This window comes from Chiloscyllium punctatum, chromosome 32, assembly GCF_047496795.1.
Source record: "Chiloscyllium punctatum isolate Juve2018m chromosome 32, sChiPun1.3, whole genome shotgun sequence".
NCBI lineage: Eukaryota > Metazoa > Chordata > Chondrichthyes > Orectolobiformes > Hemiscylliidae > Chiloscyllium > Chiloscyllium punctatum.
In genome coordinates, this window is record NC_092770.1 from 46,979,954 (window position 1) to 46,999,640 (window position 19,687).

Consider the following 19,687-nt stretch of genomic DNA (forward strand, 5'->3'; position numbering starts at 1 on the left):
ATTCAAAGATAAACAAGGGAGCTATCCCTGGTGTACTGGCTAATATTTATTCCTCAACATCATAAAAATAAATTCAAATTATCTGTTTGTTATTCCATTGTTGTTTGTGAGAGTTTGCTGGTGCAATTTAGCTGCCATCTCTCCTACAGTGCAGCAGTGACCTCACTCAAAAAAATACTTCACTGGTTGGAAAGGCAAGGTTTTTCTTCTTACAAGCATGTAACTAGGGAATCTCTAGTCACTCAGTTTTACTCAAGCAAAAGCACTTTCTAATAGATGTCTTATTTTGCTGGAAAGAACAGAAATTCTGTGTTTGGTTACATTATAGACTCCTTTTCATGTCTTCATCTGAGCAAGAAATCAACTTATTTTATCTCTTGCAATATACTGAATGCTTTGAAAAATCAAATGCTTCCTTTACTTTACCATTTTATTCAAGGAAATAGAATCTTCCAGTGGAGAGAGTACAACCAAAGATCATACATTTGGCTCCTGGGTTGAGTTGATTGTCCAATAATGACAGACTGAACAAATTGGGCCTATACTGTCTTGAGTTTAGAAGAATGGGAGGTTGTCTCCTTGAAACATATAAGAGGCTGAAGAAGCTTGACAACATCCACAATGAGAGATTGTTTTACTAGTTGCGGATGCTAGAACACAATGCTCAGTCTCAGGTGAAGGGGTTGATCATTTAGGAATGGGCTGAGGAGAAATTTGTGACTTCTTTAAATCGTTGAGGAATTAACAATCCAGAGGATTATGAATGCTCAGCTGTTAAATATATGTGAAGCTGAGATAGCTAGATGCTTGGTCTGACAGGATAATCAAGAGATATGAAGATTGGGCAGGAAATGGAGCTGAGGCAGACGACCAACCTTCACAATATTGAATGGCACAGCAGACTCCACGGGCTGCATGGCCAACTCTTTCTCTATTGCTTATGTAGCTAAGAAAGCTCTCAACAACTCACCTAGATTAAGAGTCTTCATTTCATTTAACTTGACGAGACACTGCCAAAAAGTGCTTCATTTCAAAGTAAAGCAAACTTTAAGTTGGTCTGCTGAAAATGACTCTACGATTAAATAGTACAGAAGTGTAATAGGACCCTGTTTTAATAAAGAAGATGTATGGACATTAGTGAATTATTGTTTTCAAATAAATTCTTGATAAGATTCCTGTATGAAATTGTCAAATGCAAAATGACCAGCAATATTTAATATGAGTTAGCCAACACTTGTAGTTGGGGATGCTGCTTGGCCAGGATAGCCCAAAGGAAGCAATATATTGTTTCATCCCATTCAAGTTTACTAAGAATAACAACTTTTGAAAAAGACAAAAGCTATGAATTGATACAATTTATTCTTACAGCCATGAATATAATGGGGACTGACATGTCTTTTCTTCTACTGCAGTAGACAAGAGGGAAGAGAGTTTGTATCCATTACTCTAAAGTAAAATTAAAACATAAAGCTTGAATAAAGCACCTGAATCATTAATGAACATGCTTTTTTAAAAAATTCATTTGCATTCAGCACATGATTATGGAAACTCCCACTCTCTCTGTTCTCCTACAAATTAACTAAATGTATATACTATTTAGGAGCAATGTAGTGAGAAACTTGTGTTTTGCCTCACTGCCATTTTTTTAAAAAACCTGTAATTCCAAAATCTTATTATCTAGATTTTTTTTGTTGCCTTTCTATTGATGTTGGGTGAACAGTTGCTCATTGCACGCATGGACCGCGGCCCCCTCCACCCTGATGTACAGAATGTACCGCAATTATTTGGGTTCAGACGTTATTCACCTTCAAAACCTGGTTGTGTAATTTCTGTTTGTATTTACACACTGACAGCACCAATTGTCGCTGGCCCTTTTCATTCCGGCGCCGGGGCCAGTCTGAAGGTGTCGCACACGCACTCTGATAGACAATCCCACACTGGCTGCAGTTTCCTCCCCCGCCCGGCTCTTTAAAGGCCTCTCGCTGTCTCCAAGCCTTTTTGAAAGTTAACTCTTTGATGTTAGCAAGTGTTGACAATAACAACGGCTAGTTTCACACATTCATCACATTATATATTACCTCGAGTTGTGAAAATCTCGTCTCTTCAAACACTATTTATGATTGCATTATATGATCTTTGGTAATGTATCCAGGCGTAATATAGATGTAGACTCAGATATTATGAAAACTGATGATTTGATATGAAGTGCAAACCTGTTTTAGTTAAATCACAATTGACAAAGACAAAGGAAAACGACTATGTAGTTTAAGCACTGAGGGAGTCAACACTCGTTGCATTAAACACAGATAATATAAGCCTGTTTATATTGCGGCTGTAAATTTGATCCAGTATTCGTTTTATTCTTGGGTTTAAGAAACTGTAATTAGGTACAAAAACAAAATACTGTGAATGCTGGAAATCTGGAATTAAAACAGAAAATTCTGGAAATACTCGGCAAATCTGACAGCATAGCGGGAAGAAGAGTTTATGTTTTAGACCTTGCATCAAGAGATAATTAATTGCAATTCATATGCTTTAGATTTGCGTCGAAAATGAGACTTTTAAGGAAGAACAGAGAAGTATGTGGCCAGGTTTATGCGCATAGAATAGAATCACAGGTTTTATCACTGGGTAGAGAATTCCACAAAGAATCACAATCCTCTCGAGTGAAGAAACATTATTTTTCACAACGCAGCTGCATTGGTTCAGGTTATAAACGTATGTAGTCACCTATGTAAAGTATTTCCCACATTCCTTCTGCACTGTTCATGTCCCTACCCCCCAAAAAAATTCATGAAGGCAACTCACCACCAAGGCAAAGAGAGGTGTACAATAAATGCAACGCCCACATTGCACGAATAGTTTTTTAAAAAATTAAATTAAAAGCTATGTAGTAAATTAGGATTTTGCTGCATTCGGCAACATATCGTCTTCTAACTCGGGATGAGGCGGGGAGGGTACTTTTTAATTTAAACAAAACGAGAATGAGAAGTTCGCATTTGGTTGTCGTGGGGGGTTTCCAGGTGAGAGACTATTTCATTGCCTAAGCTCCGGGTACTGCAGGGTTAATGGAAAGTGAAGTGAATTGTAAGAAGTTGGTTACCAAGGGAACGATTCTTGCCGTTCCATCTGGGCGAGACCAACTGCAGGCTGGAACGGCGGGGGGAGTCCGAGCACCGCAGACGGCGCTGCTCCAACACCCAGATCATTTCTGCTTCCCTGTCAAAGGAAAGCGAGCGGGTCACGACAGCGGGTCAGGCCGTTCCTGAGCCGAGCAGGAGGTTTGGGTTCTGGCAGCGCGGTTCTCCTGCTGCTTTTAATTTCCGGGGACACCCCCGCGATGGAAAATGCTGCGCGCCTGCCAAGTGGGTTTGAAAAGATCAGACAAAGGCCGCAGGAAGCCCTCGGGCTGCAGGCGTGAGAGTGAGAGCGAGGAGCTCCGATGGAGGAGGACGACGAAGGGGTGGGTGCAATCATTCAGAAAGAACAACTCCGCGGCCTCCACTTTTTAATCCACCCCCCTCCTCCTCCTCCCCCCGCGATTTAAAGTAATGCAAGCCTGGGTGGGGAATGCATCGGCAGCCGTGCCTTTGGGCTGAGAGCCCGGAGTTTTAAAGCTGCTTTTCTGATGCGCCGACGGGTTTTGCAGTTTGAATCCGACTGCGCAACGAGCAGCAGCAGCACGGTCACGTGACGCAGTCCCGGGGATCGCGAATTGATCGATTGGCCCAAAAAAAAGGGAGAGACTGAGACAGAGAGAGAGAGAGAGAAAGGGAGAGAGGCCAGTGGGAAGATCGGGTCAAAAAAATATGGAGACGCACATCTCCTGTCTCTTCCCGGAGATTTTAGCCATGATCTTCAGTTATCTGGACGTGCGGGACAAAGGGCGAGCGGCACAAGTGTGCGCGGCCTGGAGGGACGCTGCTTACCACAAATCCGTCTGGAGGGGGGTCGAAGCCAAGTTGCATCTGAGGAGAGCCAACCCTTCCCTGTTCCCCAGCCTGCAGGCCAGGGGCATCAGGCGGGTGCAGATCCTCAGCCTGCGCCGTAGCCTCAGCTACGTGATCCAGGGTATGCCCAACATCGAGAGCCTCAACCTCAGCGGCTGCTACAACTTGACAGACATCGGCCTGGGACACGCGTTCGTGCAGGAGATCCCGTCCCTCAACGTGCTGAACCTGAGCCTCTGCAAACAGATCACCGACAGTAGCCTGGGCCGAATCGCGCAGTACCTCAAGAACCTGGAGGTGCTGGAGCTGGGCGGCTGCAGCAACATCACCAACACCGGCCTTCTGCTCATTGCCTGGGGCTTGCACAGACTCAAGAGCCTAAATTTGAGGAGCTGCCGGCATGTCTCGGATGTCGGCATCGGCCATTTGGCTGGCATGACCAGGAGCGCTGCGGAAGGCTGCTTAAACCTCGAGTATCTGACTTTACAGGACTGCCAGAAACTCTCGGATCTCTCCTTAAAACACATCTCCAAAGGCCTGACCAAGCTTAAGGTTCTCAACCTGAGTTTCTGCGGTGGGATTTCAGACGCGGGTATGTTGCACCTATCACACATGACCAGTTTGTGGAGTCTCAACCTGAGGTCCTGTGACAACATCAGCGATACCGGCATCATGCATTTGGCCATGGGCAGCTTGAGACTGACCGGCTTGGACGTTTCCTTTTGTGATAAGATAGGCGACCAGAGCCTGGCTTACATCGCTCAAGGCTTGTTTCAGCTCAAGTCGCTTTCCCTCTGCTCCTGCCACATAAGTGATGACGGCATCAACAAAATGGCCCGGCAGATGCACGAATTGAGGACCCTAAATATCGGCCAGTGTGTAAGGATTACAGACAAAGGACTGGAGCTCATAGCTGACCACTTGACCCAACTCACTGGCATTGATCTTTACGGCTGCACAAAAATCACCAAAAGGGGATTGGAACGAATAACGCAACTTCCCTGCCTAAAAGTTCTTAACTTGGGACTCTGGCAGATGACTGAAAGTGAAAAAGTAAGGTGAAAAATTTTGTTTAAAACAAACACTTAAGATTCGCCTCCATTGCTGTCAAAACAGGAGTATACTGTTGTTTTTATTCCTCCAAAAATTATGACTTTTAAAAAGTGATGTTCGTTTTGTTGTAACTTACACGGCAAATTATTTCCACACTGTGCTATCAAATAAGTTGCAGTATTCCCATCCTTCAACATGGTTTTCAATTGCAAAACAAAAAGCAATTCTGACGGTGGTCACTGTTTCTGGAATTTTGTTCACACTTTTTGTTTTGTTGATAATATGCATATTGCTGATAGACACATTCAAGGCTACCTCGTTTTCTTTTGTGCCCTGAAATTAAGATGTTTCACAGTAAGATCTGTCCTTATAGCAACCTTTCCCCTCCCCGCCTCTGGTTGGTCTACAGCGTTACCCTTTTGTGGACAAAAAAAAACAAAGATATATTTCAATGAAAATAAAGTTGGCTGGAAACATTTTTACAAATAATCTATGAAGCACACATGACGCTGGTTTTCGTAGACTTGGCTGCACTCAAGTCAAAAACCACCGAACTATAGTTTTATGCAAAGGAAACAAAAAAAGAACTGAAGTTGGAAAGTAGACGCCTTGATCTGGCAGCTGTACAGGCTTTTCTTTTCGGTCGAGATTTACAACAGTTTGTGGGGGACTTACTTTCCCTGACCTTTTTAGAAATGATTAAAGCCTGTTCTACCTTAAATAGGGCGACCACGTCAAGTGAAGAATCATCGATTCCCGAGGATTGAATGCCTGTCAGGGCCGTGATGCCTCGGGCAGGCAGTTAGTTGCTGAAGGAAAACAAAATCCTGCTGATCAACCTATATTTGAATTGTACTGTATGTGAATTTGTAAATGATACTTAAACGTTTTATATTCTTACAGTAAACGTTAAAAAGCTGATATTTATATAATAAAGACGGGAAAATATGACGTATGTTTTGGAAAAAAAAAGTGTCAGTGCCCCTATTGTGTGTGATCATTTCGAAAAGTACGGTGGTGGAAGTGGGCCAATGGCGCCTTGTTGTCAGTGACGAGATGCAGTCGAGGGTAGCTTTGTGGAGCCTCTCTTGTGTCTGATCAGGTTTCCTTTTCACCCGGATGGCCTTGTTCTTTACACTGTGCACCGTATTCCCAAACCTCCCGACGATTCCCGTCGCTTTTATTTTCCCCATTTGTGTTTTTTTTTTGAAAAATGAAAGGGGTTTGATGGTCTGAGCGAACCTGGTGCTGGCGCGGCATTGTTGGGCAAAGTTAAAAAGCTACGGCGCTCTCCTTTTCTGCTTGCCCGCTCATGCATACCAAATAGCTTAGTGTGCAGCTCCCTCAGGATCCTCGTCCTGCCCCCGAGGTTTTTCTTTAAGCATTCCTATCCATTTCTGAGTGCGTTTAATCGGCTTTTCAAGCGGAAGGGAAGAAGGCTGCTCCAAGACTTACTCACAGCAGCAGTTCTTTCAAAAAAAAAGTGGGTTGGGAATATGTAATAGTTCTGCGAGTTACTGTAGATGTGAATGATTTTTCTTTGCCCCAAGTTGTTTTAATGAGCATTTTAACGATCCCACAATGGCTTTCATAATTTTTAATTTATAAGACAGTTGATTTAACCATATTTTTAATGTTTTCAACAGACAAGTGTCAGCTTTAACAGCTTCATGATAGAATATGGCTATTAAAAATAAATACTTTGTTCAGGTTTGACCAATCTGTAATTTTTCAACCACCTTTTTAATAAGCACTCCTATTTTTTTTCGGTAGGTTTTTTTTTAAGGTAGAAATGACCTCCAGCTGCCAGCACTGCCATTTGGTACAACCCTAATACTTTACTGTCACATTATACATAACGTTTTGATGATGACATGCCTTCTAACTGCTCTTTCCATAGCCATCATAGGTTGGGGTTACTTTAAAATATAAAATTTTTTTTAAATTATGCAATATCAAGTCAATTAAGACTGAAATTATTCCAACAAGATAGGTTATCTTCCATCATGAGTTTTATAGTTTGACTAAGTTCACTTAAAGGTAACAAATATCAAATTAAAATTGTAGATTGTGTTCTTTCTTAACATTCATATCTTTTTCAATCATAGCATATAGTCCATCTCAGAAATTAATTTCTCCCACTTCTTAAATTTTATGTGGGGGAGGGGGCACAGATGAATGAAACTACACTTCACAATATTCCAAGGGCAAGTTCTGTAAATTGAAAATGACTAAGCTTCTGTTACCTTCCTGCCCCTCCAATGAGAAGACTATCTGAACCTGCTTAACATGATAACATTCAAACAGCAGAGATCATCTATATAATCCAAAGCTATTAAGTAGGATGTTTGTGCACTTGGATCTCAAATACAAATTCATCTTCAACTGGTTGATATAAAACTGTGCCTGATGGAAAACAGATCTGTTTCATTTGCAACTTCTGGTATCTTTATTAGAAATACACATTTCAAATTCACTGCATCTAATTAAAATCATATTTTTACTGTTCACTTTCTAAGATGAAGGTAATTGTGATAAGTAATTTTTCAAAATAAAAAATGGTTGAAATACATTTTTTTTTACAATAACTGATCCCTTAACTAGCTGCTAGGAATTTGTGCCCCACACAAGCTCGAGATATTCCACCATTTGCCTTAATTATGAAATGCTGTTCCCTCTATTAACAATACAGATTAATAATTCTACAAGCTCATTCATGACCGTTCATAATGAAACTTCTACTATAATTTTAAACACTTAGGTCAATTAACACCACAAATGTGTAGACAACAAAAGCCATTACAGAGTAATTATCTTATGTACGAAAGGCTGACATGACCACAGAACCAGCTGTGGGCAAGTTGAAATGGATAATACCCACAAGCTTCAATACAGGATTTCAGTTCCCAAATGTCATTAACTAAAGGTAGATTCAAAGGCAATGAGATAAACAGAAGACTTGTGTACAACAAGGTGGCAAATACTAAAGGCCAGTGCTACTTAAAAGTAGGATGTGTTCTCTTTGTAAAATCATTTTATATAAAAGAGAACCTGATTGTTAAATCCAACAAGTTCAATCTAGGTAAGATTAAATTATTTTCTAAAAGAAATACATAAATATTCAAAATTGTTTCTTTCCATTTTATAACATCAGGGACGAAAAAATTCTGCCTATTTTTGGCAGATTTTGGTTTTGTCCAAGTATGATACTTTGTCCGAGTATCATACTCCGAGTATGATCATTTTTGCCCTCTGCCACTCCATGGTTGTCGGTGCATGCATTCAACTCCAATCTTGTATGCTTTCAGTCGACATCCAAAGTCAAGGCCTAAGTGGCCCATTGGAGTTCATGCCTAGATCTAAATCCCAACTACTGCCACTCAGCCTCGCACCAGCATTGTCCTGGTTGCTGTCTTACTAACAGCATATGCTCTTCTGTTGCATAATTGATGGCAAATGGTTTGGAAGGATATGGGCAGGGTGCTGGCAGGTGGGAGTAGGTTGGGTTGGGATATCTGGTCGGCATGGACAAGTTGGACCGAAGAGTCTGTTTCAGTGCTGTACATCTCCATGACTCTATTTGGAAGAGGCAACAGAACCTGACCTTCCGCAGGGTTCGGGCTGGTAACTGGGGACAGGGAGCAGCAGAGACCAAGTTTCAGTGGGTGTAGGAGGAATAAGGGAGTACAGTCTTCATGGGTTTGGTACTGAGGGATAAACAGTGTAGGCATACTTGAACTGAATCAGGAAAACTTTTAAGTCGTGATAGCTTGGCCAGGAAGAGGTCTGTGGGCCTGGTGATGTTGTTAGACCACTGGAAGGGCGAGGTTGCTGAGTGATTTTGAAAGAGTGGAGAAGGACAGTGTGGTGTGGTGGACAGGAGAGAGTTGGTGATGGTGGGATAAGATTTGGGAAGGACATGAGTTATTAGGGACAGACAGTTGGGAAGAGGAGCTCCTCAGTAAGTAGCAGGGAGGGAACTGGGAGAGGAGCTCTTCCAGTGAGTAGCAGCAAATGGTTTTTGAAGAGCAACTATTGACTGAGTGGGGGGTTGAGGGGAATAGGAAGAATATATGGAGGGTGTTGGGAGAAAGATGAATTTTAGTGCATTTGTGGGACAGAGGTGTTTCGCCAAGTCTTCTGTCATCAGGAAATATACAGAGATCAGCTTAAACCAACATGAGTATATAAAACAATAGCATTTCTACAAAGTACTTCTTAAGAAAAACATTTTCATATTTATATCCAACATTTTTATGTTGATTTATAATATGTGATTCTCAAATGATATACTAAACATTGCTATGCCCTTTTACAGCTGTTTTGCTTTGCTGACATCTGGTTTACATTAAGTTATAGATTTTTAAAGTATGTATATTTATTCATGGGCTCAGTATTACTGGATAGTCAAGCCATTTTTTGTACGTCCCTAATTGCCCCGAGAAGGTGCTGGTGAATTAAATTGGTCACACTGGAAAATAGTTTGTAAGGCACTGCCATAGTCATGTGCTTCACTTTGCATGTACATGATCGAATAAAGGTCATGTTCTGTTGTCCGTATGGACATCAGCCTGTATTACATATGCTGTCAGCATTGAATAGCACTATGCTGAAGTTACTTTGGTGACCTTAATCAGTTGTTTGGCCACAGTATTAGTGGTATTAGAAGATAAAAAAAAGAGCAAACTGATGTTTCTTCCAACCTGAAGTCCATCCCCATTTGAAATTACCTAAACACTTCTTTAGTGCTTTTTCTCCCAAAACAAATCAGGCTTTTTCGTGTTAACCACTTTCAAACCATGACCAATTCATCCCTGTCATTTGTCGAATGTCGTATGGACATAAACCAGCAAGATGACCTAGTCTTTTTGCCAAATAATCTCAAAACAGCAGAAGCATAGTTTTCATATTTTATAGAAACCTAGATTCAGGAGTAAACTACATCCTTTCATTCATACATGTTATTAGTTCATGGTATTCCATGATACTGGAAATAAACCTGGTTGGAGTTGCTTCACCTTTTGAGATTTGCATCATATTAGGGCAGACATTCCATTGGTTAAACGCTAAGATGTAACACAATAATGTTCTCATATTTTGCTGGATAGCAGAGATAATATCAAACTATGATCAGTGTCTTATGTACATTTATATGCAAACTTTTATTATCTAATGGATTTGTCCTGGGTTCACATCAAACCTCCAATTGGTGGACATTAATAGAATGCAGCTTATTTGGTGTAACTTCTATTCAGAATATTTTGGTCTGAAACACATTTTAGCAGGTTAGCCTTGACAGTGATTTCATTTTTTCCTTACACGGTAATAGGAATTCTCATCAATAGCCACTAGACTTTTTAGTATGTTTTGAACCAACTGCACTATTGATATGAAAGAAGCTATTTGTTATTAGGATGAAATCAACATGTCAAATCCTATTGAAAATGAATCTTTTATATTTGCTTCAAAAAGGCACCAATCTCCAGGTGTTAAATAATCATTGTCAGTTTCATTAATAATTAGGTAAGCTTTTGAATTGTTTCAGTGTCTGCTCTAATTAGAGAGACTGACCACCAGGAAGTTCATTCATTTTTGAAAATTCATTGAATTTAATTCATTGAAGTAGTTCTGAAGAAATACTAAGTTGATAATGAAAATAAACTTCTATGAAATAAACATTTTTTGACCCAGATACTTGGATGAAGATTTTGCTATTTAAAGGAGTATTGTCAGAACTACATAATTAAGCATAAAAAGACTTCTATCTTTTGAAAACAAATTTGAATACTAAAAATTGTGATCTTCACAAAGGATCTTCTGCTTGAAAATTATACTGAATACTGTCAAAGTCTGACCTAGACAAGATAGAATGTTGGTATACCATTATATTACACTGCTGAATCACGTGAGGTAGGATTGTTAGGATTGGAGAGACAGGCCATTTCCTTTTAGGGAAGTTCATACAAAGGACACAACATTTAAATTGCTTATGTTCCCATTCCACAGTACAGAGATAGGGAGAGACTGGAGAACAGGGAAACAGTTTCAAAAGTAGTCATGAATTAAGAGGAAGAGGGAAATACCTCACAGCTACTATTCGTTTTATGTTGTAGGTTTTTTTGTTAATAAGTTGTTCTTTGTGTTGGAAGGATGAAAAGCAACAATGTATCTGCAAGTCTAGTAGTTTAAATGAACATAAATTAATCAACAACCAACAAGATAGATATCAGATTAACTATGCCATTCCAATCTCCACACCACATTATTCTGCCGTGTCTGTTTGTCATTAGAGATTGTTAAAAAAGTCGGTGAACTTGGGTTCATGTATAACCAATTATTGTCTAATGAATGGTTATTCCATGATTCGTAAATCAAAGCACAATTCCACTGATACAGATTAAGGATCTAAATAGGGTGTGCCTATTATAAAATATAGATCAAGGAATTGAAGCATTTTCAGTATTTGTGATATTCTCAAGGTGAATCAGTATCTTTATTACCATAAGGTTACCAGGATGACTTGGAAACATTTCTATGAGGTTGACCAAATGGGATATGCAGTGAGGAGCTTGTCCAATCATAATCGGCGTTAGCTAATTGAATGCGTCAGAGATGCAATAATTAGCAACTTTTTTCCCCCATTTTCATAAAAATGGTTATAATAATGTAGAATTTCCTGCTTTATGTATAGTTCTATATTAAATGTAAACATTACAATTAGCTGACAGGAAAATGGAGTCAGCCATACAAGTATGGTGTATTCTCAGTAATTTGTAAATATCTCTATCTGAAATAACTTATTTAGAGATAGAGTAATCCTTGGTATTTGGTGAGTAGTTTGCAAATGAAAATTAATATGGAATATACCAGAAGTAAAGCAACTGCAATATTTAAAGTTGTACAACATATGACTGAGTTGGAGTAAAGGTATCTGTAAGAATTGGAGCTAAGCTAACTTTGGGTTAACCTAAGGGCATTAGAGATGGAGGATAGAACTTCCCTATCCCTACATCAATATGGGCATTGGTGAGAAAGTTGGGAGAATTGAGAGATCAGCAGTAAAGAGATTCCCAATATCAAGAGCAAAAGGTTTCAATTTTCAACAAAGTATAGAACAATGAGACAAGAATCTTACTATTGAGGGTTGAGAGGCCAATAGACTGCATTAGTATCCATTGACATCCTCCTAATGACATCATCTTCCATTGACATCCTCCTAATGACTCATCTCACTGTATCGATATGCAGTTTAAATTCTTCCACCCATGGATAGAAACTAGACAGCAACAAATCCCAGCATGGAAGCCTAGCAACCTGTTTGGCACTTGCTCCTCCAGCCCTCCAATTTGGACATCAGACACCAGTATTTCAGGGCATTCTCCATTCTCCATGCGTAACCCTATCCACCAGAACCTCCAGGTCCCAGTCAATCAAGCAAGAGACATATTTCCCTCCATCTGCCATGTTTGGGGAAATTGACGGGAACCAAGCTGTGGTCTGCCAGCGTTTGACCATGTGTGCAGGTGGCTTTTAAAGATATACCGCTGCTAGGAATCCGAGGAAGTCCCAATCTGTGGCAAGTGAGAGTATGAGCGAGGCACCAGAAATGCATGGTGCAACTTTGTGGGGATAGAGTGAGAAAACTCACTCGGGCTTATGGAGAAAAATCCTCCATGAAACTCGCCAAAATTGACAACCAATTTCAAATGAAATTCAGGCCAGATTAAGTGATTTTCCTGTATAATAATGTTGGTCCACTACCTATGGGCTTTTGCTGTGTTTCTTGTTGTCTTCATTTCTAAATATGTATCTCAAATATATAAATTTTAAGTCTGCTTTAAAGAAACAGGAATGCACCAATGCATTTGCAGAACAAAATAACTTATCGTTAACAAAGGTATTGAAGAAGAGGTGTTGTTTTGAAAAGCATTAAGATAGATAAGTTCCCAGGACCTGACGGGATCTATCCCTGAATGCTGAGGGACGCCAGTGAGGAAATTGCTGGGCTTTGTACAAAATCTTTGTCTCATCTTCAATCACAGGAGGTCCCAGAGGATTGGAGAAAAGCCAATGTTGTTCCGTTGTTTAAGGGATAATGTAGGAAATTACAGGCCAATGAGCCTTACGCCTGTGGTAGTGAAATTATTAGAGAAGATATTTAGGGACAGGATTTACTACATTTCAAAAAATATGGATAGGTAGCATGGCTTTGTGCTGAGGAAGTTGTCCTTCACAAACTTGAATGTGTTTTTTGAGCAAGTGACAAAGGTGATTGATGGGGTCTGGGTGGTGAATTTTGTCTAATTGGACCGTAGCAAGGCCTTTGACAAAGTGCCTCACGGTAGGCTGGTACAGAAGGTGAAATCACATGGGATCTGTGGTGAGCTGGTAGGATGGATACATAACTGACCTAGTCATAGGGAATATTGTCGAATAGAAACTTAAGGGTTCAGTTACATAGTTCCTTGAAAGTAGCGTTACAGTTAAACAGGGTGAATAAGAAGCATTTAGCACTCTTGCCTTCATTGTTCAGACCATTGAATAAAGGAGTTGGGACATTATATCACAGTTTTACAGAACATTGGTGAGGCCACTTTTGGAGAACAACGTACAGTTCTGGTTGCCCTGTTATGGGAAGGACATTACTAAATTGGAGAGGGTGTGGCAAAGATTTACAAGAATATTAATGGGACTGGAGGCTTTGAGTTATAAGGAGAGGCTGGATAAGCTAGGACATTTTTCACTGGTGCATAGGTGGTTGAGGGGTGGTCTTAAATAAGTTTATGAGGGGCCTGGATAGGTGAATAGGCAAGGTCTTTTGTCCAGGGTGGAGAAGTCCAAACTAGAGGGCATAGCTTTAAGGTGAGGAGAAAGTTTTAAAAGGGACTTGAGGTGTAACTTTTTCGCACATAGGTGGTTCGTATGTGGAATGAACTGCCAGAGGAAGTGATAGATGCAGGTACAGTTACAAACATTTAAAATACGTTTGTATAGGTACATAAAGAGGAAAGGTTTAGAGGGATGTAGGTCAAACACTGGTAAATGGGATTTCAGGTTGTTCTGCTCTAAGGCAACAGTTGCGTTCCTCTACAACCTTCCCCTATAGAAAATCGCACTGTGGAAAACTGCTATAGAAACCGAGTTTGGAGAAGATTTGTAGCTCAGGTTGAGCTACAGAAAATTGCAGTCAAAAATTATGTTGTAGAAGTTTGCATACTCATTCAGCAGAAAGTCTGTGTTCTTCAGTGTCCACAATTCATCATTCATGTTATAGCCAATTTGGATTGATGAAACACGCATTATACCAGAACGGCCTGTAGTTTAGTTTGGGAAACTTGATAAGCATGGACCAGTTTAACCAAAGTGTCTGTTTCCATGCTGTATCACTCTATGACTCTATATTTCATTCTGTTTAAAGCCTAGACAGTCAATACCATCACAATCTTTACAAAACACAATTAATGACAAGTCAGTTTTCCCTTTGTCTTGTCAAGGACACTGACACTTAATTGGGAATAATTCCTGAGACTAGCAAATATTCAGAATCCTGACAAGTGCCAATTAGTTATTTGGCCATAAATAATTAAAAGTCATGCAAGAACCAATGTATATTCATTTACCAACAGGAACCACTGGCGACAAATGTTGAGCAAGATTTTTGAGTGACGATTTCATCTTCCAAAGTCCTGAAGCACGGAGCCAATTTGAGCATATCATTTGAAATCAAGTTACTTTAACCAAATGGAAATCAAATCTAGTACTTTCTAATAGCAGGATAGTGGACCAGATAGTGCTTTTGCCTATTTTATCAATAAATGTATTTATCACTGACTTGCTTGCTTGAACATACTCTGGTTAACACTATTTTGCAAACTGATGATTGTTATTTTAAGATAATTCCTGCCTCTGGTATCTCAACACTACTGCGAAACAGTCCTGTTCACCAACATACTACCCATCGCAAACTCGTGATCATTCAACTCAACTACCCATCTCTCCCACCCCTCCCTAAAATGTAATCTCCAGGCCTACTCCCTCTTGGATGTTGATGCTTCTCTAATTCTGGCTTCTTGAAGTGTCCTCAGTTTTAACTCCTCCATAATTAGTGGCTATCTTTAGCTGCCTATGCCCTGAGCTCTGAAATTCTGTCCCTAAACCTATTCATCTTTCATTTTTACCTCCCAATTTCCTTTTACTGCTCCTTAACATGAAAGTTTTTGACCAAACATTTGGCCACCTTCCCTAATGTCATCTCATGTACCGCAGTATCAAATTTCATCTTATAATGCTCTTGTGAAGTGGCCTGAGACACTTTCTTATGTTAAAGCCACAAGTAAATGCAAGTTAATACTGAAATTGTTTCGATTAATTTAGTATTTGATGTACCCTCTGCACAGTAATCAGTTCATGACGATATCTATATTCACAATCTTTAAGATTATTTGCATTTATATTCACAGTCAATCCAGATGCAGATTCTATTTGTAGTTCAATCCAGTGCTAAAATTTGAACTGTTTATTTATTCCTGCACAGCTAGATTGAGTGCAACATCTCGATCAGTGAGCAAACAAGATTATTTTGTTGTACTGACTCAAAAAATTGATGAACATGTATAATTGTTCTGCAGGATTTATACAGCAATTAGAAAGGAAGACACACATTGTCAAGGTAGCTATAAAAATCAGAATGTAGAGAAACTTTTGCAGCTCCACCTTCAGTTTATACTGGTACTTGCTCAAAACTGATACTAGCAATGAAACCTAACCCTCAAGAGGAGGAGAAAGAGGTGAGTGGTAGTTAAAAATAGCACTGATTTGGCATGCAGCTTGATAATGATTTATGTTCCTGAATGTAGGTTGAATTTTAGTGTTAATGTATATAAATTGAATACTAGAAACCTGTTCAAGAGGTTCTTTATAATCAAGAAGCACAAAACAGATGCTTTTAACAATATAAGACTAAATGTACAATATCAAATACAGAACTTTTATTTATGTTTGGAGGCTGAAATATCTTGCATTTGCTTAACTTTCTTGTGGAGGAAAGGAAGAAATGCTGAATCCAAGCCTTAATGTTTGACAGCTGGGAGTGTCAGGCAAACAGACATCTGCAGACATACTGAACAAGTCAAGCCTGACTGGGAACAAAGAGAACCATGTGGAGAGGGAGGATCAAAGCCATGTATAAGAGGGGAAAATCCAGACAGCCACAATTGTGAAATTGGAACGAAGAGATCTGAAGCCAAAGTACAAGTAAAGTAATTAAGTTAATAATCAAATATTAATATTTTACATCTTGAACACCCACTTTATTTTCCTAAATTAACAATTAATTTTCCATGTTTTCTTCTTCTTAAGAAGGGAATGACAAATCAATGACAACATTGTATTATAACAGCATATGGGAGAATAACCAAAATGTAGTTTGATGACACGTGCCCACTAGGGTTTTATTTTGGTATCTTTTAAAGCAAATTAGTCTTGGCGGGTATGAGACTGAAACCCAGGTGCTTATTCCTTCAAGACAGCATTTGAAGAGTGCCTCTGACTGGCACTACAACTGTATGTGAATATACCAAATGGACAGATACAACTAGCAGGTTCATCAAACTTGTGCCAAGCCATGATGGCAGACCATGAGGGTTACATTCTTTCACATTTCTCTAATATCTCCACTATTACTATATTATCCCACCCAAACTTATACCGAGAACCATCTGATTCTCCAGAGAATGTCAACAAATTAAAACCCAGAGATTAAAACCCAGGGGAGAGTCTTCTCTGACCTCTTAGTCAATTGAAACCTGTCCAAGACATCACATGGACTAAAAGTAACCTTTAAAGATCTTTAATATGGTATGGCCTCTTCCCCAGTCAGGAATGAGTACAGCTCGAGTACACAAGGGTATACAGAGAGATGGGGAGATGGCGCTATAGTGGTAATGTCACTGGACAAAGAACCCAATGACTAAACTAATTCTTTGGGTCTTGGACTCAAATTCCACCATGGTGCTGGTGGAATTTGATTCAATCAATAAATCAAAATACAAAAGCAGTATTGGTGACCATAGCAATTGATTGTTGTACAAACCCACCTAGTTCACTTCCTCCCCTCTCCCCCAACCCCCCATGTGGCCCACATGATTCCAATCCTACAGCAAAGTGGTTCATTCTTCACTGCCCTTTGAAATGACTTAGCAAGCCACTTAGCTCAAGGGAAATATGGGATATTGAGCAACACCCAGGTCTAAGGAGAAATCATTCAACACCCACCATATCATCTGGCAATGTACTTCCTCAGGGAGGCACTGCCTTAGTGGTATTATTGCTAGATTATTCATTCAAAAACTCATCATGTTCTGGGGACCCAGGTTTGAATCCCACTGTGACAGATAGTTGAATTTGAATTCAAGAAACAATATCTGGAATGAAGCATCTACTGATGACATGAAATTATTGTCAGTTGGAAAATCTCATCTAGCTCACTAATGACCTCCTGGGAAGGAAATCAGCCCATTCTCACCTGGTGTTGCAAATGTGACTCGAGGCCCAGAGCAATGTGGTTGACTCTTAAGATCCTAGCAAGCTATTCAGTTGTACCAATCACTATGAAGTCTCAAATAAATAAAACCGGATGGACCACCTGGCATAGACTCAGGCACTGGAAAAGACAACAGCAGAAACAGCCCTGTCGACCCTACAAAGTTCTCCTGACTAACATCTTGGGGCTAGTGCCAAAATTGAGAAGACCATCTTACGGGCTAAACAACAGCCTGATATGGTCATACTCATGGGATCATACCTTACAGGCAATGTCCCTGACATTCCTGCATATGTTTTGTCACAACTGCATACAGATCCTGCAGAGGTGACAGCACAGTGGTATATAGTCAGGGAGTTGCTCTGGGGATCCTCAACATTGACTGCAGAGTCCATGATGTCTTGTAGCTTCAGGTTAAACATGGGCAAGGAAACCTCCTGCTGATTACCATGTACAATCCTCCCTTGGCTGATGAATCGGTACTCCTCCATTATGAACAACACGTGGAGAAAGCACTGAGAGTGACAAGGGCACCAAATGTACTCTGAATGGGGGAATTTCAGAATCCACCACCAAGAGTGACTTGGCAGCAATACTATTGATTGAGCTGGTTCAATCCTAAAGGACTTTGCTGCCATACTGGGTCTGAAGCAGGTAGCAAGGGAACTAACAAGAGGAATACCATACTTGACCTTGTCCTTACCAATCTGCTGGCTGCAGATGCATCTGTCCATGACAATTTTGGTAAGAATGACAAGCACACAGTCCTTGTGGAGACAAAGTCCTGCTGTCACATTGAGAATACTCTCCATTGTCTTCTGAGGTTCTATCACCGTGCTAAATAGGTCAAATTTCCTACAGATCTAGCAACTCAAGACGAGCCATCAATAGCAGCAGAATTGTATTCAGCACAATATGTAATCTCATGGCCCAGCCTATCCCCACTCAATCATTACCATCATGCCAGGGGATCAACCATGGTTCAATGGAAGTGCAGGAGCGCATGCCAGGAGCAGCACCAGGCACACCTCAAAATGAGATATCAATCTGGTGAAGCTACCATACAGGAATACTTGCATGCCAAACAACATAAGCAGCAGATCTAATCTCTGCAATCCTGCCACGTCCAGTCATGATTAGTGGTGGACAATTAAACTATTCACTGGAGGAGGAAGATGCTCCACAAATATCCCCATTCTCAATGATGGAAGAGGCCAGAACATCAGTGCAAAAGATAAAGCTGAATTACTGGCAGCAATCTATAGCCAAAAGTGCTGAATGGATGATCCATTGTGGCCTCCTCCAGTGGTCCTCAGCATTACGGATCGCTGTCTTCAGCTGCTTGAATTCACTCCACCTGATATCAAGAAGCAGTTGGTTGTACTGGATAGTGCAAAGGCTCTGACAATATTCTGACTATTGTAGTGAAGGCTTGTGGTCCAGAACCTGTTGCTCTCCTAAACCAAGCTCCTCCAAGACAGTTACAATACGGGTATCTACCGAACAATGTGAAAAATTACCCAAGCATGTCCTGTACACAAAAAGCAGGACAAATTCAACCTAGCTTCATCAGTCTACCCTTGATCATCAGCAAAGAGATGGAATGCAACATCTAATAAGTGACACCCAGTTTGGGTTCCGCCAGCTTCACTCAGCTCCTGACCTCATTACAGCCTTGCTTCAAACATGGACAAAAGAGCTGAACTCCAGAGGTGGGGTGAGAGTGACAGCCCTTAACATTAAGGCCACATTTTATCGAGTGTGACATCAAGGAGCCCTCGCAAAACTCAAATCAACTAGAATTGGGTCTACCTCTCCACTGGTTGAAGGCATACTTGGCACAGGTTGTCAGACATCTCAGCTCCAGAATTTCCCTGCAGGAGTTCCTCAGGATAGTGTCCTAGGCTCAACAGTCTTTAGCTGCTTCATCAGTGACCTTCCCTCCATGTCAAGGTCAGAAGTGAGGATATTCACCGATGTTTAAACAATGTTCAGCACCCTCCATTTGCTACTCCTCAGATACTGAGGCAGTCCACGTTCAAATGCAACAAGATCTGTACAATATCCAAGTTTGGGCTGAGAAGTGGCAAATGCTACACATATGCCATTACCAATAAGAGAGAATCTACCCACCACCCCTTGA

The 19,687-nt window shown here is 40.4% G+C and overlaps 2 protein-coding genes across 2 annotated transcripts in view; one reads left to right on the forward strand and one right to left on the reverse strand.

Moving 5' to 3' along the window:
• wnt5b (wingless-type MMTV integration site family, member 5b) overlaps nucleotides 1-19,687 on the reverse strand; it is a 136,762-nt gene that overhangs the window by 63,177 nt on the left and 53,898 nt on the right. The window lies entirely within an intron of this gene.
• Nucleotides 3,172-5,443, forward strand: LOC140458140 (F-box/LRR-repeat protein 14). The gene has a single exon (XM_072552278.1). It carries the CDS (start codon nucleotides 3,810-3,812, stop codon nucleotides 5,010-5,012), a length of 1,203 nt encoding a protein of 400 aa, XP_072408379.1. The 5' UTR covers nucleotides 3,172-3,809; the 3' UTR covers nucleotides 5,013-5,443.

Excerpts from the sequence above, each read along its gene's own strand:
- LOC140458140 (XM_072552278.1), top strand. The coding sequence starts at position 3,810 with ATGGAGACGCACATCTCCTGTCTCTTCCCGGAGATTTTAGCCATGATC.